At 41.8% G+C, this 24,991-nt stretch overlaps 5 protein-coding genes and 1 long non-coding RNA gene across 7 annotated transcripts; 2 read left to right on the forward strand and 4 right to left on the reverse strand.

Moving 5' to 3' along the window:
- Positions 1–3,917: 3,917 nt before the first annotated feature.
- LOC135639113 (allene oxide synthase 1, chloroplastic-like) lies at positions 3,918–4,253 on the reverse strand. The gene has a single exon (XM_065152885.1). It carries the CDS (start codon positions 4,251–4,253, stop codon positions 3,918–3,920), a length of 336 nt encoding a protein of 111 aa, XP_065008957.1.
- Positions 4,254–5,403: 1,150 nt separating this feature from the next.
- LOC135638076 (uncharacterized) lies at positions 5,404–7,771 on the forward strand. The gene has a single exon (XM_065151027.1). It carries the CDS (start codon positions 5,601–5,603, stop codon positions 6,093–6,095), a length of 495 nt encoding a protein of 164 aa, XP_065007099.1. The 5' UTR covers positions 5,404–5,600; the 3' UTR covers positions 6,096–7,771.
- Positions 7,772–7,925: 154 nt separating this feature from the next.
- LOC135638075 (hemoglobin-2-like) lies at positions 7,926–9,004 on the reverse strand. 2 transcript variants are annotated; one of them, XM_065151026.1, is made up of 4 exons: positions 8,682–9,004; positions 8,484–8,598; positions 8,301–8,417; positions 7,926–8,224 (listed from the first exon to the last, which is right to left on the reverse strand). In XM_065151026.1, exons 1-4 carry the CDS (start codon positions 8,807–8,809, stop codon positions 8,078–8,080), a joined length of 507 nt encoding a protein of 168 aa, XP_065007098.1. In that variant the 5' UTR covers positions 8,810–9,004; the 3' UTR covers positions 7,926–8,077. The 2 variants fall into 2 exon arrangements, with proteins under 2 accessions (XP_065007098.1, XP_065007097.1); XM_065151025.1 differs by having other exon boundaries at positions 8,301–8,598.
- A 223-nt stretch (positions 9,005–9,227) lies between these two features.
- LOC135638074 (uncharacterized) lies at positions 9,228–15,065 on the reverse strand. The gene is made up of 12 exons (XM_065151024.1): positions 14,840–15,065; positions 14,590–14,726; positions 14,352–14,421; positions 13,950–14,033; positions 13,461–13,577; positions 12,506–12,949; positions 11,989–12,395; positions 11,734–11,833; positions 11,575–11,634; positions 11,402–11,488; positions 10,389–10,517; positions 9,228–10,107 (listed from the first exon to the last, which is right to left on the reverse strand). Exons 2-12 carry the CDS (start codon positions 14,700–14,702, stop codon positions 9,793–9,795), a joined length of 1,926 nt encoding a protein of 641 aa, XP_065007096.1. The 5' UTR covers positions 14,703–14,726; positions 14,840–15,065; the 3' UTR covers positions 9,228–9,792.
- A 3,161-nt stretch (positions 15,066–18,226) lies between these two features.
- Positions 18,227–22,386, reverse strand: LOC135637868 (probable E3 ubiquitin-protein ligase ARI2). Its single transcript, XM_065150718.1, has 6 exons — positions 22,174–22,386; positions 21,969–22,001; positions 21,589–21,871; positions 20,428–20,905; positions 18,687–19,235; positions 18,227–18,600 (listed from the first exon to the last, which is right to left on the reverse strand). Exons 1-6 carry the CDS (start codon positions 22,312–22,314, stop codon positions 18,468–18,470), a joined length of 1,617 nt encoding a protein of 538 aa, XP_065006790.1. The 5' UTR covers positions 22,315–22,386; the 3' UTR covers positions 18,227–18,467.
- A 1,571-nt stretch (positions 22,387–23,957) lies between these two features.
- On the forward strand, positions 23,958–24,644 carry LOC135638221 (uncharacterized). The gene is made up of 2 exons (XR_010496558.1): positions 23,958–24,175; positions 24,337–24,644. It is a non-coding gene; the product is annotated as an uncharacterized LOC135638221 (long non-coding RNA).
- The last annotated feature ends 347 nt before the right edge of the window (positions 24,645–24,991 follow it).

Here is a 24,991-nt window from a genome sequence, read left to right on the forward strand (position 1 = left end):
ATTATTCAAAAATAGATCATCTAAACGATCATTTTAGGAGTTTTCTAACTTTATAGAATGGTGTGAAGTATCGATCAGTACGATACTAAGAAGTTAAATGGCACTTGGCTAAATGAGCCTATAGGATAGTGTATAGAGTTGGTTCACTATCTTATTTCATGATAATATCATGTGATCACTTATTGAGACTTTTACTCGATCACATTAGACCTTTTATCATGTGATTATTCAGAGTTTGTAAAGTCTATATTTATAATTTGCATTGTAGGTTTACAGAATTTCGAGTTAAATACTTCTTCTAACCTATTTTCTTTTTTATAGGTTCTTAAAGGATCACAAGAGATTTTCATGAGGTTATTATTTTATAAATGAACACATAAGAGTACCACACGATTTAAACAAAACTAGCTAAGTCCATGATATATGTTATAATAGCAAGATAAACACATTTAGAAATACTTAACATGAAAATGTAGGGGACATAATGAGTTTACATTGAGCAGGCATATGAAATTAACATTCGAAGGAATGATTGACCATTTACGTAAGAGACATCACGAAGACAAGTTAGAAAGAATGTGCAGCACATAAAAATTAAGATGGTTAACTTTGAGCTACAGCTCGACACTGACAACTAAACTTAACGATACTTAAGGCAAGCAAAACACTTAATAAAGGATGACACCATACAAAAAGGGATGGGTTACTCAATGACTAAACGAGTTATGCAAAACTCACAAATATGAGGGCAATTACTAACTCAAAGAAATTAGTACTCATGTAAGAGCTTGTATACAAACGATAGACTATCTATTACCATCTCAAGGCGATCAAAACTCGATGTCATGGAGCATGAGAACTTTTTCTTCAACATGAAAATGATACATCTATAGGAGGCTGAAGCGTGTAATAAGTTCAACATGTTACTAAGCCTCGAGGGGCGCAATGGGAGTGACAAATAATCATAATATAGCAAGTGCATTTATGGTGACAAAATAGTATATAGTATGTTCAGTAAGGTAGAGTATTCTAACGGGATGATAGTTTCTAAAACTTCCAGAGAGAATGATGCAAAAAAAAAAAAAACAAAAACTCCAATGAGATAGATATTTAAGAGAGATAAGTCACGATTCTCTAAAAAAAAAATAATATATAACAGACTGCACAAATTAGGGGAGTACCTCAAAACAATAACTCCATAAACCTCAATGGAGCTGGTAAGTAGCGAGGAGTTATCACATGATCTTATACAAGATAATGCTAGATGCATTACGAGATCAAGTAGAAAAGCAACCATAGGCATCACCAAATGAAGATACACTAAGAGCCAATGTAAAGATTGGACTCGACGAAGGACTAACCCATTAAATGGTAGGTGTGAAAGTCATTATCAGCTCAATGCACATAGAGGAGTAGAGTAAATTGAGTGAAACTTAGTGAAGTGCTTGAGTCGTACGAGGGGAGTCGATATAGGAGATGAAACATAGAGTGAAAACACAAAGCTTTCATTAAATAAAGGTAAAAAATATGAACACTTACAGAAGTAAAAATAAGATTATATCATTTCATCGATCTCTCATTCTAATAGAACAAACTTATCTTATATGATACTAAAGTCGAATGGAGTTTTGAAGCACATGAATATTATTTCAACGATGTAATTGGTAGGGGAATTTATGTGACTCACCTTATGAAGATAAAGTTAAGGTCAAAAAGCCTTGGCATAAGGCAAGAGGACATGGAGGCAAGAATTTCTAAAAAAAAATATTGTAGTGCTACCATTTGAGTTGTAGCAAAAGAAGTTGTTCCACATCAGAGATTATAATGGAGGTAGAAGCCTAAGATATAGACAATGGCCTATCAATTTCAACAAAGTTAATAGACTTTGAGAGCCGTTGGGTAATGAATTATCCTAGAGTTATGTTTTGTTTATGTATGACCCGAGAGTGAGTGGACGAATGTCGATTGACAAATAAGCGAACACAATCAAAGGTGATAAAGGCTTTACGATGTGGTAGTAGAGGTCATACATGGAGAGATCATAATATGAATTTATCTTATAAATATCGCAATAGAATGAAGATATCATTAGGAGGCGACATACTATAGCAAATCATAATAAAATAATTTTAGACAATGCGATATATACAGGAGAAATCCTGTAAGGAACTTGATTATATAGATGTATGATTATGAGTTACTTGAAGCTTTACTTTGGTGAGCAATATAATGATAACATGATGTGCAATATTTTCTCTAATCCGTCTTATCTTTTGTAGGTCCTTAAGGGATCATATGAGATTTCGATGATACTAATCATCTGTGGACGAATATATAAATGTGTCGAATAACTTAGACAAAAAACTAATTAAGTCCGTGATACCTTTGGAGGTGATCCGATATAAGGGGTCGTAATAAGATGAGCCCAATGGGTGTAACGTGTTGATCTACCGATGGATCTAACCTGTTAATCTACTGATCTGATCCATCCTGTACCTGTTCTTTTTGCTTCAAGATTGGCAAAAACATGCGTGATTAGGGTTCTGGATTTATGCAACATGTTGATCTTATAACGGATCCAACCAAAGAACCAAATCCGCTTGTTCGCGACGAATAAGCGGGTAAGTGTTACAGTTTTCTATTCGAACACGAATCTCGAAGTACCAAAACTCTCCTCCGGGCAGCTGAGACTTGAGAGACCTTTCTATATAAACCCTTCCCATCTTCTCTTCTCCACCTTCTCAGTCTTCTCGGTCTCTTCACTCCAGTCTCGCTGCATTCGCCATGGCTTTCCTCATCTCCCAAAAGCCTCCCTCCTCCTCCTTGTCACTAACATCCACTTATGGTGACGAGAACCAGCTTCCGGCCGGCGGAAGCCCGGTCACCAGTTGCCTCTACCTCAAGCCGGACTCCGAAGGCAGCGGCGGCGGCGCCGAGCGGAAGCCTCTCGACAGAGACGTCGTGCTGCGGCGGATCCGCCACCGGAAACGCGTCAACCAGATCCGGACTGCTCTCCATTCCCTGCGTGAGCTAGAGCCTGGCGTCGACAAGGACGGGGAGCCTCACGCATGGCTTGATGATGCCTTCTCCTCCCCTTGATGATCCAACACCTGCATGCTGGTGATCTCAAGCGACCTCTCTTCACACTGTTCTAAGTGGCAGAGAAGATTTAGCGTAGCTTGAGAGGCTGCATGCCATCTTCTGCATTATGTATACGAGCTTGTCTGCTCTGAAAGCAATGAACTCAATTGTTGTACCGCTGTTATGCAAGTCTATAAAACAATGTTCGTGATCGAACCAGACTCTTGAATGCTGCCGGAAAAAGCTATTCCTTGTCGGTACAAATTTGTTGTCGATGGTCATGAGAAATCCAAATAGCAGACCTGCGTTTATCTCCCACGAGCTCACGAACACTAGAACTATCTGCAGTCTTTAATATAATTCATGTTAGATGATTGATTCTTTCAGGGATGAAATATCTGGAGAGCATAATGTTTAATGGCTTGTTTAAGTAGTGTTGTTTGCCTTCTTGTTCTTGGTATACTTGAAATGAATCAGTGTCTAAAGCTTTGATACAATTAAGACAAAGCATGCTGGAAAGGTGGTGTTAATTAGCTTTGCTAACTCGGAATCCATGAATTAGATACCGTGCTTCGCATTTGCTTTCTTGGGTTCTGCCTCAGATGCATGTATCTGAAGTGAGATTAAGTGGCGATACCTTTGGACATCGAGCAATGCAATCTGTTTGGTCGAGGATTAGTTTAGTGAGGGAAAGGAGACTTTATTAAGTTGGTCAGTTTCATACCTTTGTCGGTGTCCTCATCAAACCAGACTCCGTTCACCACTGACTTAGTGGAGCTCTACTAAGCCGAAGAGTAAAGAAACCATATAGAATATGAGGAGGAAGAATTAGTGTATTATACTGTAACCTTCACCATTAGTGGTTTCTTAGATACTGAACGCCACAGTATACTAAAAATAACCTCGAAGGAGTCGTAGCGCAGGAAGAGCTCGACGAACAGGAGGTGCGCCACCGGCACCACGAAGTCCTTCCCGGTGCACTGCTTGTTCGGGATGATGTGGGAGGTCGACTCCGTGTCGGGATCGTTCGACCAGACGACGTGGCGCAGCAGCGCCGCCCCCGCGAACTCCTCCGCCCGCTCGAACACCCGCGCGTCCTGCGTAGCGAATGGCTGGTACCCGAACAGTATCTCCCCCGCCCGCTCCTCGAACGCCGCGTCGTGGCTCGCCATCACCGTATCCCTCTTCGCCCGCCCGTTCTGCCGGCGGCTCGACCCGAAGTGTCGATGGCCCGATGGCCCGCATGGTCACCTCGCCGTCCCCGATGATGGGGGAAAACTCACCCGTAAGCGTAGGTTGTCACGAGACAGTCAGCTTGGTGTCGAGAGCTGGGCTCGGATGACAAGCTTCAAGCTAAACACAAGAAGGAACCGTCATTAAGACAACTAAGAGATTCGAACTAAAATCTAGTGGCCACCATTTTGTGGGTCCCGGTAATTGGCTGAGCCCACCACGTCGGGTCCACATGGACCAACTCTGCCTGTACACAGCATCCACTCGAGTGCACGACGACCAAACCTGCCGCCGTCACACGGGAGCCGGCGGGAGGGGCGACAGCGGAGCCCATTTGAATCAGGCAAATCGTACGAAGCATTGAAGGCCACGTGGTGCGTTCCTCTGCCAACGCACACCCAATGTGGCTCCCGAGGAGACCTTGTCTCCGTTCGAAGCGACACGGAGGCCTGTCACGGAATCCGGCTTCCGTCGCCTGGCCTCACGCCACGCGTCCGCATTCTAGTCTACGACCCAATTCTTGAACGACTTCAGCCAATCTCTTGCCTTTCAAAAACTCCTACTGCCATTCCTGCGACCTACACGCTTCCCAGTGCACTGACTACAATGTAAAATTAATGGCATCCGCGTGGGTATCCGACCCACCTTACTTCGTTGACAATGCTTCAGCTAAAGACTGACGTGTCGTTCTATGACACGCAACGATTGCCTGCGTGGGGCGCAGGCGTAAGTTTTGTCGGTGAGGACAACACGCGGCAGGGAGGAGTCAGTAATTTTGCGGGGCATCAGAAACCACGTGGTCGACCACTCTCCCACGCGAGTCCTGTGCCAGGTAGAGTTTCCCCACGTGGCGACACCAAAACACCTCTGTCGATCTGTCCGGTCATGAGAACATGACACCTCGACCACCTTTCAAACTAATTTACTAGACTGACCTGATAGAAAGCTACACGTAGGCTCTCCATTTCCAATATAATAGAATGCTCGTTGGAACTCTCAGCCAAGGCTTTATTGGGGGTGCCTTCAGTTCTCGAGGTTAATCCCATCTGTCGTAATTTTCTCGAAAGCTATGACCGTTTCGGAAGCGACACTCCCGACCCGTCACCAGCTGTCATCATCGGACTCCGGGCTGTCATGTTTTCGCTACACGACAAAATAGCCGACGCGTGACGCTCCTCCTATAACAACTCGCGCCTCGTCTCCGACGGAAAGCGAAACGGCAACGGAGATTTCAAATCGAGAGCAAAAGAGGGGCCAATTCGATCGGCATTGCTTTCTCCTCGGCGATGGGGGGTTGCATTTCGTGCGCCTCGGCGGCGGCGGTGGTGGTGGGGGCCGCGGGGACTGCGAAGGTGGTCCTTCCCGACGGTGGGCTCCGCGAGTACTCGCGGCCGGTGACGGCCGCGGGCGCGCTGGGCAAGGACGCCGCGTGCTTCTTCGTGTGCGATGCGGACGAGATGGAGTTCGACGCGTTCGTCTCTGGGGTGGGCGGCCAGGAGGAGCTCCGCCCTGGGCAGCTCTACTTCGCGCTCCCGCGGTCGATGCTGAAGCGCCGACTCCAGGCCGAGGACCTCGCGAGGCTCGCGGTGAAGGCGAGCGCCGCGCTGGTGGGCGCCGCGGGTCAGTGCGGCGGAGGGGTTGTGTCACCACAGGTGTTTCCCGCAGGGGTGTCGGTGGCGGTGCCCATCGGCGGGAGGGAGGAGGAGAAGGCGCGGAGGTGTAGTAGAGGCGGTGGCGGACGGCGCAAGTTTGCGCCGGATCTGAGCGCCATTCCGGAATAGAGAGGTAAAAGAGGGGGAGGCGGAAACCTTGAATACAAGATCGGGCGGAACGATCTGAACCGTCCAAGTGAAAGAGTTCGATGGTCATCACGGGCAGACGTCGACCGGTGGATCGAGGATGGACGTTCGAGATCTAATTAATCGATGGGATGATGTAGGAGGTCGAAGCGATCGGAAGCTTTTGGCAACGCAGCCAATCGGAAAATTTTGGTCTATTAATTCTGTAAATAAAATAAAATATTTGGGGGATTTCTTTTTCCAATTTCCACGCAAAAACAAATAAAAAATGATGTCAATAATACTAGAGAACTTTGTCGGCAATTGCAAGTGTCTTGAGGAGGCTATAGAATATTGTATGGGCTTCTGTTGTCATTATCTCATGGATTTGGGCTCGATCCATGTCGACGACTCATTTCTCTTCTATAGCAAAGCAATCAGGAGAAGCTGTGACCGCTGCAGTAAGACAAACGAGTACCGAGTGCTGGATGCTGACCAGCTATGGATGTGCTTCTACGGCAAGGAAGAAAGAGGGCAAGAGACGTCTAAATCAACAGTACCACCACCACCACCACCACCGTCACCATCCCACCCTTCCGGATCTTTTTGACCTGCTCACTTTTGCTGGCTCACATGAGATGCCCAGCCGGAGGAGGAGACTTCCACGAAAGCAGGCCGGCGTGACCTGCTGCGCTCCAGCTCAAGGAAAAAGCCACCCGTCACGGCCACGGGTGACCCGTGAGGCCAACCCCATCCGAAGCTACCCAGAAAGAGACCCCCTCCTCTCTGCATCATTGTCCTCGTCCTTTCCGCAAACATCTCATGTGCAATCTTCTTCCTCCTGTTCGATGCTGTCGTTCCGTACCTGCTTCCTGATGGTCGGATAAGACCACGAAGCTGAGCTCTCGCTGGACTTGAGGGCAGACAGATCGTTCGCGGAAACGTTAGATTTGATCAGAGGAAGAAGATGGACGAGTTGGTGCTTTGCGCATTCTCCGTGGGGGTCAAAGTAGCGGCGTTCGCACGTCATGGATTGGGTCAAAGCGAAGGTTAGTTTGGTAAATCTGCGAGAATCCAGTTGCGTCCGCTGCGTTATATGAAGTCCACTGATGTGTCTCAGCGGTCAGTGAGCGTCCCTCTCTCTCATGCAACACGTCGAGAGCCGGGAGAGATACGTGATGGGGAACTGTGCGCCGGTGTCGTCCAAGGTCAGGCAGCAGCAACGGAGCTGGACGGCGCAGTGGTCCTCCTCGGCGACGGCGAAGGTGATTCGCGCCGACGGGAAGATGGAGGAGTACGAGACGGCGGTGCCGGCGGGGCGCGTGGTCGCGAGGAGCCCGGGGTACTACGTCTGCAGCGGCGAGGCGATGCAGGTGGGGGCTCATCCGCCGGTGGTGGGGGAAGGGGAGAAGCTGCAGCCCGGGCAGCTGTACTTCCTACTCCCGCTCTCCTACTCCCACCGCCCCCTCTCCCTCCCCGACCTCTGCCTCTTCGCCGCCAAGGCCAGCGCCGCCCTCCGCCTGCCCTCCTGACGTGCATGCCATCATCGATTCTGTGTGCCGTCGTTAATAGAACAGCAGCAGAAGCCATTTTTGCGTAAAGACGATACGGCTAAAACCCAAAGCTATATGTTCCGTCTTCATCCTCGTATTCATATGAAGCTAAGATTGTTTCGGATCGATGAGGGTTGAAATCAAGAACCGGAAACAGTTTCTTTGCCCTTCTCTACGATGTTCACTCGCAGCAGAGCACGAACGAAACAAAGAGAGAGTGTCATGGGAAGAGCTTCGACTCTTCTTCTTCTTCCCCTTGGCATGTTGCGAGGGAGCCATTCATTATTAATCTCTGGTTACACACTCAGTTTCCAAAGCTTACCGAAGTGGTATTCTTCTTCTTCTTCTTCTTCTTCTTCTATTAGACTGTATTCAAACCCTATATATAAGATATCATTTTATTCATCAGAGGATGCACAAAGCTACCACTTCTTACGAAGAAGAAGTGAGAAGCCTCATCTCTTCCTTTAAAGCTGCAGCCAAGTGGTCGTAGGCTTCTCCCCAGGCAGCACTCATTTCAGGGCACCACATCTCCGGAACTGCGTGCTTTATGGTATCCAACAACGCAAACCTCACCACCTGCGTAAAAAACCCATTGGCTTGGAATTAACAATCATTATCAATTGGTTTGAGCGATTCTTCGATGAGTAATAACCTCGAAATGTTTATCGATGACGCCAGCCTTGATATGAGTGCCCGCCAACTTCTTCGACGTCGTCTCTCTCACCGAAACCTTGCCTTTCTTCCTCAGCTGTGTCGCAGACTCGCACACCTGCAACCGAACATGGCATTGAATGGGGGAAGGAAGGAAGGAAGGGAAGGAAGGAAGAAGATATACCATGGTGAACACAGACATGGCATGGGATTTGAGGTTTGGGTTCTTGTCGAGCGGCACGTTGGAGTCGCGCAGGAAGGAGAAGAGTCGAGCAGCTGAAGGTGCGATCTCGAAGACCCTGCCAAGAGCAGAACACACTGTGTGTTGCCGGCGACGCGGTGTCGAAGAACAGAGATGGAAGGAAGCAGGCAAGAGAGGCACCTCAAGAAAAACTTCAGTGCAACATCAGCTACGTCCTTCCTCATCGCATTCCATGACCTCACCACGAGAGCCTCCTGCTGTTCACCGAAAGCAATGGCTCGAGACTCCCCCTCGGAAGCCGCCTCCATTTCTGCCTCCGACGATGAGTTACTCTCTCCCTCTGTGTGTTCATATAGAGCATGGAGAGGTCCGAAAGCCGAGCACAAGGAGACAGATGCAGGTACAAGTTGCAACACATGGAAGTGGCAAAGGACTGACACCAAATCCACCTACTAGCACTCGTGGCTGGCTTCTGCCACTCGGGAGATGTGTCGAAGCCATCGGCGGCGGCGGCATCTGCCGTTCCTCTGACGTCAACAGATGAGGAAGAAAGATGCAGTTATGGTATTGGTGGCAGAAGACGCGCAGCACGACTCGCGAGAAACATCTGCTGCTCTTCATCCTTATCATCCTGATATGTTGCCGTTTCTTGTTGCCAAAACACACGATCAGGAACTTGCAAAAACCCAATTTTTTGGATTTCAAGAAACTGTTTTTTCATTTTTCATTTTAAAAAATATGGAAACAGAAACCAACTTTTGTGACTTCCCAACATATCCTTGCAAAAAAAGATTACAAACCAAAACACAAAACACAATAGCCTTTTCCTGCAGTCTGATCAGATCATGTTTATTCTCCAGGAAAAGGAAAGGAGAAACATCCTTCTCCACCTTTGATTCAAGCAGAAACATGAGTCTACTATGTCTGTGTTGGACTCGGTGAAAGCTTGAACTGCTTTGTTATGTGATCCTTCTTTCATATAACAATCATGAAAGATGATGAGAGTAACTTCCAGTAGCAAGTGAAACACCTGAGAAGATGCAGAAGCCATCATCCTTTCGAACTGGTCAGTACAAGCCATGCAATCATCTCCTTGACAAAAAGGCAAATATACTTTTTTACCTTCTATGCCAAAGTTAATGTCAGGATTTCATCAAGGCCAACTGAATTATGCACAGGTGATGATGCATTGCAACCTCTCAATATACAAAATGCATCAGCTCTTTTGTACAAGAAAAACAAAATAAAGAGAGATGCGAATCCTCTTTCACAGCCAGCATCGTGTTATTTGTCAGTTGATCTGAGGAAATGCTAATTCTCTGGCGAGCAGATACCTGAAACTGAAGTTGTGAGGTACCCATTCGATGATCTTTTTCGATCTGCCTTGTTGGCATCTCTGCATGGCCATCCTAAGAGTCTCGGGAAGGTAACGCTGAACCATGTCGACCAAGCTTTGCGAGCTTAGTTTTGTGTCCTTAGCATATGATTCTACAAGCTTTGGTAGAAGGATCTTCTGTTCCTCCCAAATACCAACGGTAGCACGAATGTACTCTTCCTTTGCTGATTCCAGCTGATGGAACAGTCTATCAGAGTTATATATTCGGACCTGTCAGCATCATACATACGAAGCCATTGAATTCAAGTATGAAAAGAGTGAGGCCTAAACACATAAATGCTTCTAATTTTAAATTTGTTGAACATAAACTAACAATTTTAAAAAGATTTCGTAAATAGCTCTTTGTAATTATCAAACAGATCATGATCCGTAAGACGCGAAAGATGACATGATTTTTATGCTCATTTTTTATCACTCAGCTGTAACAAGAGGAAAATAAAAACGGTGAAGAAAACATAAAAAAATCAGATGAATGCAATTAAGAAGTCTACCGCAGGATCAGAATGGCTTCCCGAACAGAGCGCAAAGTATAGAAGAGGGTCTGGTTGCTCAATTGCATAGGCTTGCCACTCATCTCTGGCCTTCTGCTTTAACCTCGGATAGAGCAATGTCCGAAGCCACTGCAAGGAAAGAAGGACACTCCATAAGCCTCATTTGGGAATGTTCGGAATTTTTGAACAGAAACACACAGGTACAGATACGAGGCAGGTACCAATAGAAGATGTGCCTGTGACTGTTACCATCCTCCCTTGTACGTGAGTATTCTTACTACTAGATCATAAATTTTTTGGAAAATGAGATCAGAAATCTCTGACCAGTTCTCTATTTTCGATTAAGCATCTCTATATCTCTTACTTATACACAAATAGATAGGTTCCCTACAATACAGTGATACAATAATTATACACCTATCTTCTCCCATATATTGGAGGTTAATCTCAGTATCTATACCTCAAGATCAGGCCATATTTTATATGTATCATCGACTTTCCGTAGCAGGAATGTGAATGCTACACGTATAGATTCCAGCTTGCTATATTCATGACAATTAATCAGCCAAGCTCAAAGCACCTGCTTTTTCCAATTATTCGATGGATCTGTAACTTCTGTTATTTCTTCTGGTTTTATGTGTTATTCATAGTTAATTACATTTGCTTGTGTGTTTAAGTTCTACTCCATAGGCATAAATTTATACTACAATGATATGTATGACTTTAGGTGCCTAGTTTCAACAGCTTCACTTGTCTGCATACAAATCCTTGCATTTCCTTTCTCTACATATTCCTAATACATAAAATTCCTCAGTCAGTTTACATCAACTTTTTGACATGCTTGATGGATGAACAACAGTAAATCTAAGAACAGATTTAATTGTGTAAGATGAAGACATGGTTGTGGGCATGAGCTATTGAAGTTATGGTGGACATGTGACTGCATAATCCTAAGATCTTTCTCAGCCATTGTAGGTAGAAAAATTAAAGAAGAACAAGAGTACGAGGCCTACCTGCCTGGAACAGTGTGTCCTGCACCCAAGAATGTAACCTTGTATCATGGCTGCATTTGTCGAACAACCACCTACACTGCACATTGCCTGTAAGATGTGTATGTTATTTCACATTATCTAAGCAAAAGGCAATACTTGATTCGTCATTCTTTCACTTAATCATTGTTATGTACCTTGATGAGCAAAGAAGTTTTCTTCACATTACCTTCTGGAATTCCATATTCTATATATGCCTGAGAAGGTCCACAAAAGTCCAGTTAGAAGGTGCAAGATATTCTTCTGCTAGGAGTGAAAAATCTGGAGAAAATTATAGCTCTAGAGAAAAAAATTACATGCATGATGATGGCGTTGTGTATGTTTATCCAAAAGGCAAGCTTTTCATCATTTTTCAGCCTTCTTGGATCAACTGTCTCCAATCGCTGAAGGATTAATCTGTCAAAGAGTTTCAATTTTATTATTATGCCTCAGGTAATTAAGACTCGTAATGCTTGGCAGTGCAGAAGTTTAGCATCGTACTAATGAGAAAAGCAATGCAGGTAAAAAGCAGCAGCACTAGACAAGAGTTGAGGTGGAATCATGCAACTCACTTATAGTTATGTAGGATGTCTTCAACATCCCTCAGCCTCCGACGATCTCTACAAATAAGAGGCACCTCCACCATTGCATTGTATGGTCCACTGAATTCTTTCAGTCCTTCAACTCGGAAAGGATTAATTAACCGAGAATCTAGATTCGATTCTCTTTTATAGCCAGGACTCCACATATCCCCCAGATATTGGGGAGAGAGTGCACTCATAGATGAGAAAGATGAAGCAGGAGATGACGAAAGGCCATGATAAACCAATGGAGGGTCAGCCAGTTTGCAATATATGGCACCCATGCATCTGACCATATCTTCTGAAAGTTTATTAGGAGACTCTGGAACATGATCGGTGATACTAGTCCCAAGATATTCTGCCAAGCTTATCACCCCCGAATTAGCATTTTGTTCTTCCTGGACAAGGAGAATTTCAGAATCAAAATTAGGAAATGAATTGAACAGTCACTCGGTTGCAAAAATTGTGGTCCAAATCTGATACTAGTCAAAGATTGACATCCACTTACCTCGTGGAGGTACAAAGGTTGAGAATGGAATGAGTCAAGAGCTCTAGCAAGACTTTCCTCTGAAGGTGAAATTCTAGCCGAACAAACAGCACGGTGAGAAAGCGAAGAATGGCTGCGATGAACATCAGAACCAAGTAACTTCCCCTGACACTTGACTTCACAATCTCGATTCACTGAGTCAGTGGTCCATTTCTGTGGCACCTCTGCTTGACTAGATTGAATTCTTGAGCTTCCTTTCTTAGACAAGATTTTAAGTTTTGCTGACTCATGAAGCGACTCTGGTTCAGAACCTAAAACTTTTTTAGTTTTGTTCCCATTAGCAGGAGGAGATAAGGTAGCTGTTTGCTGCTCAAAAGCTTTGCGATAAAGTGACAACAGATACTGCTCCAGATGCATGACCTCTAACTCTAGAATGGCTATCTCCCTTATCAGTTCCTTTGTAGGCTGAAAACACAAGCAGTTTTAGCTATATCAGCAAACAGAAACTGACACATTAAGTATACAACAAAATGTATTTGCATAAAATTCGACTAGTGTAGACAAATTCAGAATGAGAATGAATATCAACTCTTACAAAGTTGATATATAGTAGTCATTCACTAGATCATGGTCAAATCCAGATCAACATGCTTATGGTCTATGAAAACGAGTCAGCATGAAGGACAGAAATTACACTCATAATGTATTAAAAATATTACTTTGTAGAGTTTTCTACCGCACGGTAATTGATTAGTGTAAGAAGCACTCAATGTGATGGATCTCATATAAAATAATAATAACACTATGGTATTGGATTAATCGATGCCAACCCAATCAATGTGTTTGTTTTTTCCTAGTTCTGTCTAATTGAGCAGAAATGAACATATTTACATAATGAGATAGTTAATGTAATTGATATTGTTCAGTTGCAGAAAGACCCAAGAAAAGGATGAGGAAAACATTAAATGGCAGCTACCTTTGGCATTGAACTTTCTTTCGAGGAACAAACCACAGAAGAGCCATACCCCAAGGCTTTTTCTAGATCACATCGCATAACCAGTTGATCCTGTAGCCGCTTTTCAAGTTGCAGAATCTGCAGCATGTTAACGCAAGTAGGAAAAATTCAAAAAAAATCTACGAATATTGCTCGACACTTTCTCCATGATTCTTGAACAATTTTGTTGAAAATTGAAAATGATGTAAAACTGGTTATAAATGAATTTTCAGGATGGTTATAGTGCTTACTATGTACTGAATCATAACGGCGAGGAACCAAGCAAGAAAATACAGCTTCTCTTTTCAGCTATATATATATATATATATATATATATATAGAGAGAGAGAGAGAGAGAGAGAGAGAGAGAGAGAGAGGAACTATTTAAGAAGAATTAATTAAATGCTATCTTGATCAGTATAACTTGACTTGCCCACATTTGTGGTAATAAAATGGAACAGATCTAAGTACCTCTCGTTTCAGTGATATTTGGACCTTAGCGCCAGGCGATTGCTTATCGTGGATCTCACCGTCGCCAATAGACTTTCCATTAACCTTGAATCAAAGAAACACAGATTAAGCGCTTCCCTAAGTCGAACGACGCAGATGAAAGATAGTCTGCTGCTGAATGCATAACTGGTGTATAAAAGAGCTAAAAAGAGTCAAGCAAAAATCTATGACCTTATCAGATTACTCATGTATGCAAGATTGACTTATGGGTCATAACAAAAGACCGAACTTTCGACATAAAGATTAGAAACAGAAAACAGAGAAATCCATGAGAGGTTAAACTGTTCCAGTCATTTAAGAACCACAAGATCGCTACGAGATCCTGGAATCTGAGAGGAGCAAAAGAGAGGAGATGAGCTTTACCGGCTTAGCATGATGAACTGGTTTAGCCGAAGAGTCCAATATATCTTCGTTGTTTCTCTTCTCGGAGTCACTGAAATCAAAGACCAGCAGTGACAAGGAGAAATGGTTCCAGAAATGAGTGCCGATATTCTGCAGCTCTAATATAACCACAGCTCTCGACAAAGATCTATGGGTCCATCAAGAACCAGTTGCACGATGACAAGATAGAAACGGTAGTTTTGGGAAGGAGATCAGCTACCTCTTGGAGCGCTTGTGCCCGGAAGATATCTTGTGGGAATGCATTTTGTCCAAGAAATGGGTTTGGCATTTCACACCCTGCATTTGGATGTCATGCTTCCCCTCAGACTCCATGAGCGTAGATCCTTAGAGAAGCGGCTGAAACACAGAGTAAGAAGCATTTATCAGAGAAGGCATGAAAAGAAAAGATGGCACCGAGAAGGCCATGAGTCTTCACTCTTTCAGAGCAAGCAGATCCTACTACTTTTTACCTCTATGGGTATCTGAAAAGAAGCAAAGCCAGTGACAGCAATGGCCAAATGGGTCTACAGGTATCTCCAGCTCCCACCAAGTACCACAGTTCCTCCACTGCGGAAAGCAGCATGCAACACAGGCCAAACAATAAAACAACCAATTTGGAAGGTTTCAGCCAAAGGCAGGAAGAGCCTCTTTAAAGAAGGCTCCCAATCAACCACACAGACACAGCTTGACCTATGCCACTCACAGACATAAAATAATGAATGGTAGACCTCTTTCTTGGGAGTCATACAAGAGCAATAAATGTCAAAGTTCTTCTCACATTTTTTTTCCTTTTTTTGCCTTTCCTCAATCCTGACACAACAACAACTGGTGGTCCTTCAGAGATCAGATGCACATTACCTTTCTCAAACTCATTTATTGAGGCATTATTTAAATAAAACCAAGTCAAATTAATTTGTATGGATTGATTGATTATGTTTGTGGGGATAAACATGATCTTCACATGCCTGGCACACCAACATTGTTCATACACTGAATCAAGTCCCTTTTTTACTGACACTTGTTTGACTAGAAATTAGAGAATTAGCATGTCTCGAGATAGCACTCAAAATTTGTGCACCAATTCAAATTTTCCAGCAGCATGAAGCAGGTGCTCTTGATAGAGATGGATAAGAGACAAGATAGAACTGGTCTTAAGCAAGGTTTCTCAGCAGAAAGGACAAAGAGGAGAATGTAAAGATCATTTAAAATGGGGATTACCAAAGATGAGCAAAGCCTCAAAAGGGAAGAAAGTGAGGGGTATAGTGGCAGTGGTTACTTCAAATGAAACTAGCACTACTGGGGTTTTCCCCTTGTTTTGGATAAATCATCTGAAAAGAAGCTTAAGATACCTTTGTTGTCCTCTGTCCCAAGCAGCCTAATGCTTGTCAAAGAATCAGCTTTCTTAAATGATTTTGGTAGGTTTCTGGTGTTTTCTGGTACCAATTAAAGAGACAGTGTGGGGCACGGTGGTCAGTACCCACACCCACCTTTTTCCTCTGGTGATGGGAAAAAGACTCACCTTTTCTTGAGTCCCATGGGCATGGCCAGCAGAAACAAGGGGGCTGAAGTCCTGCTGTCATCAACCAACCTGCAGCTTTGCACCACCGAGAGTATTCTATGCAAGCCAGAGTAGACCCCGAGAATAGAACAGGAGCCGATGTATATTCTATGCAACCATTTCCTGTGCTGCAAAAGTTTTGAGCTGTTCCTTCCACAGCCAAACAAACTGTTGGCATTGCAACCATTAAGCTCTAAATTTATTGCTCTCAGACTTGAATCTTTCTGGCAGCTGACATGTTGTACGCAATATAAATCACCGCATTTCTTCCTTGACAATTGGAGCATGGCAGGGATGAAGATCTAAGAGAATGGACCTCCCCCTTGTGTTGCAGGGGAGAAGCAAAAGCTTGCTTATTGGACGTGAAGAACATAACCCATCACTATAATATTTATGCCTCCACAAATCTCCTGCAATCGCTTAACAAGTATGAGGTGATTCTGTTGAGACCTGCTAAATCACAGAAAAGTTAGAAGTAGATAATTAGATCATGAGAAGCAATGAGTTCAATGACTCTAATGCGGAGCCTTCCAGTGCAAAGCTTAGATAAAGATTAGAGCACATACTGCAGAGAACAGGGTAGCTTTTGTTTCAAGTCTTGTCTCCCAAGTGGAGAAAGCCTATCTGTAGGTGGGAAAACCATTGAAAGAACCAAACGTGATGCAAGCAAACACCTACATGATCGAAAGTGATATGAGTCCAAAAGCCTGGCAAGCATGCTCGTAGTTTCATGTATGTGGTAGTGGAACTTTCTTTGATACCGAGAGAGCACATGGAGGAGCAGCTGTTTCTAGCGAAGCTTTTGAGATTTGAGATCGTCATGCGATAGGCTTCTGTAGCTTTTCGTGTCTTTAGTTGAAGGTCAAATGCCAAGAGAATCTCAAATCATCTTCTCCGAGGACCAAAAGAAAGATCGGAGTCAGCTGCCATGAGATTAAATAGCAGTGTCTTAGTCCCCACATGATGAACAAAAGAAAATACTATTCAAGCTAATCACAGGCTTAAGATTGCCAGAATCACTCTCCTTCACTATTATTAAGACTCGATTAAGTCTTCGAGGAGAGAAGAAGAAGAAGAAGAAGAAACAATTAGATCAGGCTTGTAGACTAATCTAACACCATACATTCCACAAATATTAATTGACTGCTACCAACAAAGCAACTATTAATTGTCAGCAACTATTTCACAGCAGAAACAATGCTGAACAAAATAACCATTTTAGTGCTCCGACCATGTCAGCTATCAAAATTCAAGCAGCAACTATTTCTAATCTCACATCTCAACGACGATAAAAGATTCATGTAATCGATCCTAAATAATTAAGATTTAGGATCTGTTGTTGTTGTTGTTGTTGTTGATGATGAATACATCTAAGATAAGAAATAAAATGATTTTGAACAAATACCTAATTGAAGATTAAGTTAAGGGCAAGACAGTCATTTCGTCTATTAAATTAAGGGCAACAAACCTGTCCTGATTTGTGGCCGTCGGTGAACACCCTGCGGCGGAGGTGATGGTGTGGTGGAGGAGGATGCGGTTAGTGCCGTAGTCGTTGGACTTGTGCCCGCCGACGATGCAGACAACGGAGAGGTTCTCGCTGTACGCGCCTGCGATGGCATTGAGCACGCTGAGCCAGTTGACAGTGAAGGTCACGACGCAGGCGTCGACTCCGCGGCGGCATTGTGGAACAGCGGCGCCTGTCGGAACACGAGGTCTTCGGAGTCGTCGGAGGCAACGGTGAGGCGGATGACCCAGGGCATGATTCCGCCACTAAGCCGGCGCCGGTGGCGTCCACGCGTCTAATATCGAAAAGATCAGCGAGGCGGGCAATCGCGGACACCAGGAGGAGGGCGAGCGTTCCCCCCATCTCCGTCGGAGCGAACAAGAACGGTCGAAATGACGATCTTGCCCTCAATTCAATCGTCGATTCGACACGTGATGATATCACGTGCAGAGGTTTAAAAATATATATATAATATAATATTTTTTGAAATTTTACCCCTTATATTTTAGATATATTAGCTTGGTAATTTTTATACTTAAAAAAAATTATATTCAGATCCTTATAATTTTAAAAATAAAATAAATAATTTTATTTATCCTAACGTCGTCGTTAGTGACATTGATAAAAAATAAAATATATTATACCATAATTTTAACATTTCTTTCATTTCTAACACCTAACATATATATATATATATATATATATATATATATATATATATATATATTCAAGTAAAAGTACTCATGATAGCTTTCTAGTATAGTAAATGCAAGTTGAAATCTAACATTCGGCTGTTATAGATTTGGTTCAACTGGTGCAAAAGAAAAAATGATCTCCAGAGTCATCCTAGGTTTGCATGAACAAAATCATCTCTATTCTATACACAAATCAATGAAGGTATAATTTTGTACTACTTCAAGTTGTTCCTATGAAGCTATACATCTACAAGTGGCTCTAATGAAAAAACCTTCACCAGCACCATTAGTAGTTAAATCCTACGTATCGATCTGTCATCTTAGTTGGCTTTCATGACTCCCTAGCAATCTCCAGAATTCCCAGAAGAAGAAGAGGGTTGCAACAACATATTGGGACCACCAGAACTGTAAGGAGCAATGCGGTGAACAGAATGCTTCATGGGTTCAAGCAAGTCATCTTCGATATATTTGTACCTGCAAGGGTTGAAGCATAAGTATGGAAGCACACATTATTCACTGGTTAATCAACAACAACTACTAAAGGGAGAAAGTAAACTTACATCTGACCACAAAATTTATTCACGACCCTATTCAAATTGACAACTTGATACTTTAATTCGATAACCTGCTCATCATTGAAATCATAAAAATCCTTCTCTATGTACATAGAGAGCCTCTCCACATTGGTTTCCAGCTGCTGTTGCAGGTCTTCAAATAGATGCTGCTTTATTTCCTTCTCCTCCGGTGTCATCTTATCCTTAAAAAGTTCGTCCCCAAATACGTAGAATGCCAATGGATATGTGTATTTAAGGACACGTCTTGACCCGAGGAGTTGTCGTGATCCCTCCAGCACCCAGCTGTAATCTTTGATCATAGAGTTCTTGTTTTCTGATTCAGATATTTTTCTTTGGATATTTTCGTTAAGAGTATTTTCCTTCTTTAATGAATCCGCATGAGTCATATATCGATTGAAATAATGCATGTAACGTTGTAGTCTTTGCTTCACAGCCAAAAAACTCATTTCTTTTTCTCGTGTAAAACTGTTACAAGTATGGCCAGTTATTGTGCTCCACGTATGTTCTGCCCCACAAGCACCACCACATAACCAACTGCATACATCCACAAAAGCCTAGTAGTTGGTTTGCTTTCTACATTGGCTAGTTTAAAAAGAATATCAAAGAAATAAATAAGGAAAAATATGATCAGATTATGTAACACATGCATCATGATTAACAATGGCAAATTCATTTAAAGAAAAAAAAAAACAGTGGCAGATTTATACCAAGTATTATTAATTGTTGCAAGAGACAGCAGCAGACCTACAGTTGTTGGTTTTAGTGTTCACATATACCAGACAAGTCAGGCAAAAGTCAAGTCAAGAGTTCTGCATAATTGAGCAACTCACTCAGAGAGTTATGACCATCCCCATATCCTTTTGACGCAAAATAATGTGACTCAAATCCCTGAAACAATTCGTTCTAATCGGAACTATCAAATGAGCTCTGAAATCAATATGGGGTTTTTTTGTCTACAATCTACATGGCATTGCAATTTAGGAGTCTGTCTTCATGGCATTAAGATTATCATCTACGGTGAAAATGTTCTGAAGCTGATGCTAGCAACCATAATCCAAAACAAACAAGGTAAAAGAAGAATTACAAAGAGCTAATACTTTTGTCTTTGATCAGGAAGGTGGTGATTTTAATGAATTAGCAAACAAACAGACAAATATATTCAGATACTAGAGCTCCAACATAGTAATTCAGGATTCATGGTGCACCAACTTCTCATTTTCTTTCCCTTGTTGCTATATCAAAAACCCCTCATAAAAATTCTCATGATATCACCAATCCATCGACATATAGGTTAAGGAGGATCAATTGGTTTCACAAAGAATATAAAACTTCCACGGAAATATACGTATACGTTTTAAACATTTTACAGTTTAGTCAAACGAATGAGCTTCAAATATACGAGAAATTCAATTGCTAACTAGGAATAAGTAAGAAATGTCTACACAATTAAGAGTTGAAATCAGTCATGTGTTTGGTTTTGGTGTTTTGGGTTGACTTGAACAGATCGAGGATTTAGTTAAAAATCAGTGCTCGAATCAGCAGTGGGTTATCAAAGAGAAAAAGAAAGTTCATTACTGATATCTAGGCAACCTTTGAATCAGACCAAACATTTTTCACTGTTACAAGTATAATCCTAGCTGCAATCTAACATGCCATTTATGAAAATGAAGTGGGCTAACCAAAACTTTTCTCCATCAAAATAAAATTTCATAGGAAGAGATCTTACCAGAAATGTTGGTCACATCTACATCTGACCAAGTTACAGCCACCATTCTTTTCAACGAGCTTGTTGCACTTGGGGCAGGGCTTCGTGTTAACCATGATCCAGTCTGCATTCCCTGATTCGTCACCGCATTTCTGGACCCAAAGTTTCCACATCTGGCACGAACACGGTGAGTGTGCTTCAAGCGAGCAATTAAAACAAAACTGGAACCCACATATGCACTCAACCTCAAAAACATTACTTCCATCGACTCGTATTGCATTTCCACAGTGTGGATTACTGGGGCACCATTTGATGTTGTCATTATCTTCCACATAAGATTCAAGAAGAAATCTCTCGAAGCGTTCAGCAAGACATGGGTCCTTTCGGCTTACTAGATTACGAATAATGACATCATCACAAATAGCAGTGCATTTTGTGTCCATGCACCTAATGGTCCTTTCCCCATCTTTTATCCTGATGATAAAATTCTGTGTCCAACCTAGGCAAAAATAAAAAAGGAAGCAAGCACAGAGAGAACAGTAAGTGGTAACGATAACAATGTTACAAGTTAAACTAAGACGAAGGTTCAAAATCCTGCACTGTGCAACTAAAGAATCAAACAATAAAACTATTTTATGAATAACAGGTGTTGATAAAAAACAGAGTAAAAGGAATAATTTTGAAGTTTTGCATGACAAACTACTTACTCATGTCAATTCATTGATATCCTAAGAACTCACATACTTGAAAGAAGATACAGTAAACTAGTACTTTCTTAACAGCTTTCATCCTAATCAATACTTCGTTCACCTTGCTTGCTCTTGTTTCTTTTGAACGAATTCAGAAAGTTTAGTGCTTCACCTTTCTATGACCTCACTATCTTTTGAAAGTACAATCTCAGTATACACGAATGTTCATTTTATTCCTTAAATCTGAATTCTGGATCGTGGTTATGAGAATTCTAGCTTCAAAACAAGGTGGTTATAAGCGAAAGAGTTCAATGAATAATTTGGCAAGGCAACTGCTTTAACTTTCTTTAACCTCGGTACCTTCTGAAAGACCAATCTCATTATATGTGAATGTTGGGCCCATTCCTTAGTCTCGATTCAGGTCATGTTTATGAGCAATAGTCTTATTAAGCCGATTATAACAATCCAGCTAGAACCAAAGAAGAGAACTCACAGTCGTTACAAAACAAGTGTCCGCAGTCCATCTTTGTGGCATCGAGGACGGCGACATCTTCGAAACAGACGTTACAGGTGATTACGGCGGTCGACGACCCCAAGATGTCAAGGTCTCTGTCGTCCGAAATGACCACCCCTGCTTCCTGGAACAACGGTTCTTTGCCCTTCCGTTCAAAAGAGTCGTACACCTTCTGCACATTCCACCGGTAATAGATGAGCAACGACCTGGCCTGCTGCTCGTTTATGAGCAACAAGCTCATCACGTTCTGCAGAACTTCCTTCTGATGAAAACAAAGTTCCACGGTAGATTAGTACACTTCCCCCTCCACTTTACAAGTACGACGAGCAACCATAGCCAGAACTATAGCGGGAGATTACCTGTGCGGCCAGAAGAGACTCCGCTGAGATGACCTATAATTTGCCGGCGATGAACGGACAAAGAAATTGAAGTCAGAACCAACAAGAAGGCAATCTCCAGAGACATCAAGAAAACAAGAAGATCAAAACCGTTTCCAGACGGGAAGAAACCCTCATCGTCGGAGCAAAAAAGCCGTTAACGAGTAAGGGAGGAGGGTCTTTTTACCGAGGCAGTGGTCCAGATCTTTTCGATGGGCTCTTCCACCAGGATATCATTCAGATCATCACCGTGATCCTCCTCGAGGGAGTAAGAGCTCCCGCCGTAGTCGCCATCGCTCTCATCGAAGTAGTAGTCGTCGTCGTCCATGAGATCGCGGGAAAGCCGATGCGGGGATCGTTGCGGAGGAAACGGGGGGAAGTCGGAGATGTAACAGTCCCTACTGCGGAATGGGATATGGGAATCGCAGCCAATTGGGAGTTAATATTAGGGCGATTAGAAAACATGTTTTATAGTTAATTAAAAGATCATTTCAGGTTTCTTCGTCCTTTAATTATAATAAGGTTTTCTTCGACTCCTTCCTTCGTAACACAGCTTACCTTATCTTGCATCATTAGCCATGCTAGAGAGAGAGAGAGAGAGTCCTTAAATAGGAACAATAAAATAAAATAAAAGTTATATATATATATATATATATATATATATATATATATATATATATATATATATATATATTATTTACGCAATTTTTTCGTCTAAATTGAAGTTTTGTGCATCTGTTTTTATAGATTTCATTATGATTGACTCTTCAGATAATGATTTTGAAAATCCAAATAATATTAGTGTCCAATTAATATATTATATATGCCCATAGAATAAATTAATTTTGTTTTCTCCTTTATTTGATGAAAGTGTTAAAAGGATACTTTTAAGTATTTTAAATTTTATTTTTTTAAAAAAATCTCTCCAATAATTGTGATGAATAATAATTAGCATGAGTTTATTTAATGCTAATAATAGTGATATATATACATATATGGAATTTAGGCACTTAAAGGAATGTATATATATATGTATGGAAGGCCTAAATATTTAGGAATATTTATAAATAAAATAAATATTTATTTATGGTTCATTTATTTATGTTACATCCATAAATATTATAAAAACCCTTTGATTTGAAGATCGTCGTTGTCCTGTTGAGACTTAACACATATCTACTATCTTATTGACAAAGCAATTTGATTAGATTTGTCATGTCAATCATAATAAAAAAATATTTTTTAGTCAAAGATAACACATCAAGTAGTTAGGGATCTCAAAATATAAATAAGAGTTTCTCCCGATATGATTGAAGTTTTTCTCTCTCTTGTTATCACATCTTATGTTTTACTTGGGACATGTTCATCATGTAATAGCTAACTCGATCATTAGAAGAATCACATGAGGTATAATTTCAACGGAGAGGCATACGATCGATTGACATGGAAACCCTACATTACATGCTTAACTTTAGTAAATGGATCGACATTCCAATTTGAGAACGAGGAGAATTGAGCAAATATTTTGTTGTCAAAAAAGATTTTGATGGAGTCAAGGTTTTCACCATTATTATATGGAGATGTTAATTATAAGTTGTACAGCATAGTACAGTATAAAACATTAGACATCTAAATCTCTTATAACCCCTCAAATAAAGTTTAAACGAATTTATACTCTACGCTCGAGAGTTATCCATCACTCTGAACTATCGTATTGATACTATCAATACAAACTTACGACACTCTCGAAACTTCTCCATCACTCTTTTTATTTATTTTTATCACACCTATATTATAAATATAATCTCGGGATGAGCCAATTGAATTGTTAGCCACCTTTTTTTTTCTTTTACTTATTCCATTTATTTTTGATAATATAATATTTTTAATGACGTGAAAATAAAATTTTCAAAACTTAGGAAAATATTACAATGTGCAAAATTAATACACATGAAAACAACCTCTATTGACATGATGGCGCGCTGTTTCTACTTGGCCCTTCTCATCCTCTCGTCTCCCGTAGCGGAGATGGTTTAGGGTTTCGGTTTGGAGATGGCGCTGACCAGCTTCATCGTGACGGTGGTGGGCGTCGGCGCCACCATCCTCCTACCCGGGGACGTCAAGCGGTCCGCGGCCATTCTCCGCCACGCCTGACACTGGCTCGAAGAAGAGTCCGCCTCTGCCTCCAAGTACGCTCACCAAACCGTCCTCCTTTCTCGATGAAGGATCCTATGCTCTCCATAATGTTACTGTTTCTCCTAACCTTTAAGTTCTGTAGAATCATAGATTTATAATGTTATGGAAGTCGTAAGTGGATTTGATGCCTATTCTGTACATTCTTGATGTGCAGGATCTGCAATTGGTGATGTTGGCTTATTTTATGCCCAAATAATTCAGGTTCTTCTGTTGATCACTGTTTAGGGATTTTGTGCTGCGACTTCAGTTTGTGACAACTTCTATAGTGACCTGATTATTACTTTAGTTACACATGAGATAAGATTCTCTGAGAAAAAAAAAAAAAGGGTGCAAATGATGGAACGGAATTTAAATTGTTGGCACACATCATGTTTGATGAGATCATTATCCAGTTTTCCAGGTTGTCAACAAGTCTGTTGAAGCTAAAAGAAGTTATAGTACCATAACTCTGTGTTACCCGTAGTTGTTCATGCCCTAGCAGTGATTAATATTTTTGAATTGCCGTATGAAGATGAATAGTTGGAAAACAAAATGAGTAAAAAATTGTAGAAAAGCAAAAAGAGATGGATGCCATATGAAAGATGCCTTTTTCTTAAATGGGGAGTGCTGTTCCCTTGGAGTGCTCCTAAATATGTAACATATGCTAGGCTATCTACATTCCTGTAGTTCTTATTGTTTTCGTGCAAAATTGCCCCAAACAGGAAGTAGTATAGTGCATGGCCACCTCGGTACTATTTTCTTAACTATTTACCTGACTGATACTGGTTGTTAGTCACATATGATTCACACGATTTATGTTTGACTATATT

This window comes from Musa acuminata, chromosome BXJ3-5 (genome assembly GCF_036884655.1).
Source record: "Musa acuminata AAA Group cultivar baxijiao chromosome BXJ3-5, Cavendish_Baxijiao_AAA, whole genome shotgun sequence".
In the NCBI taxonomy this organism is placed as follows: domain Eukaryota; kingdom Viridiplantae; phylum Streptophyta; class Magnoliopsida; order Zingiberales; family Musaceae; genus Musa; species Musa acuminata.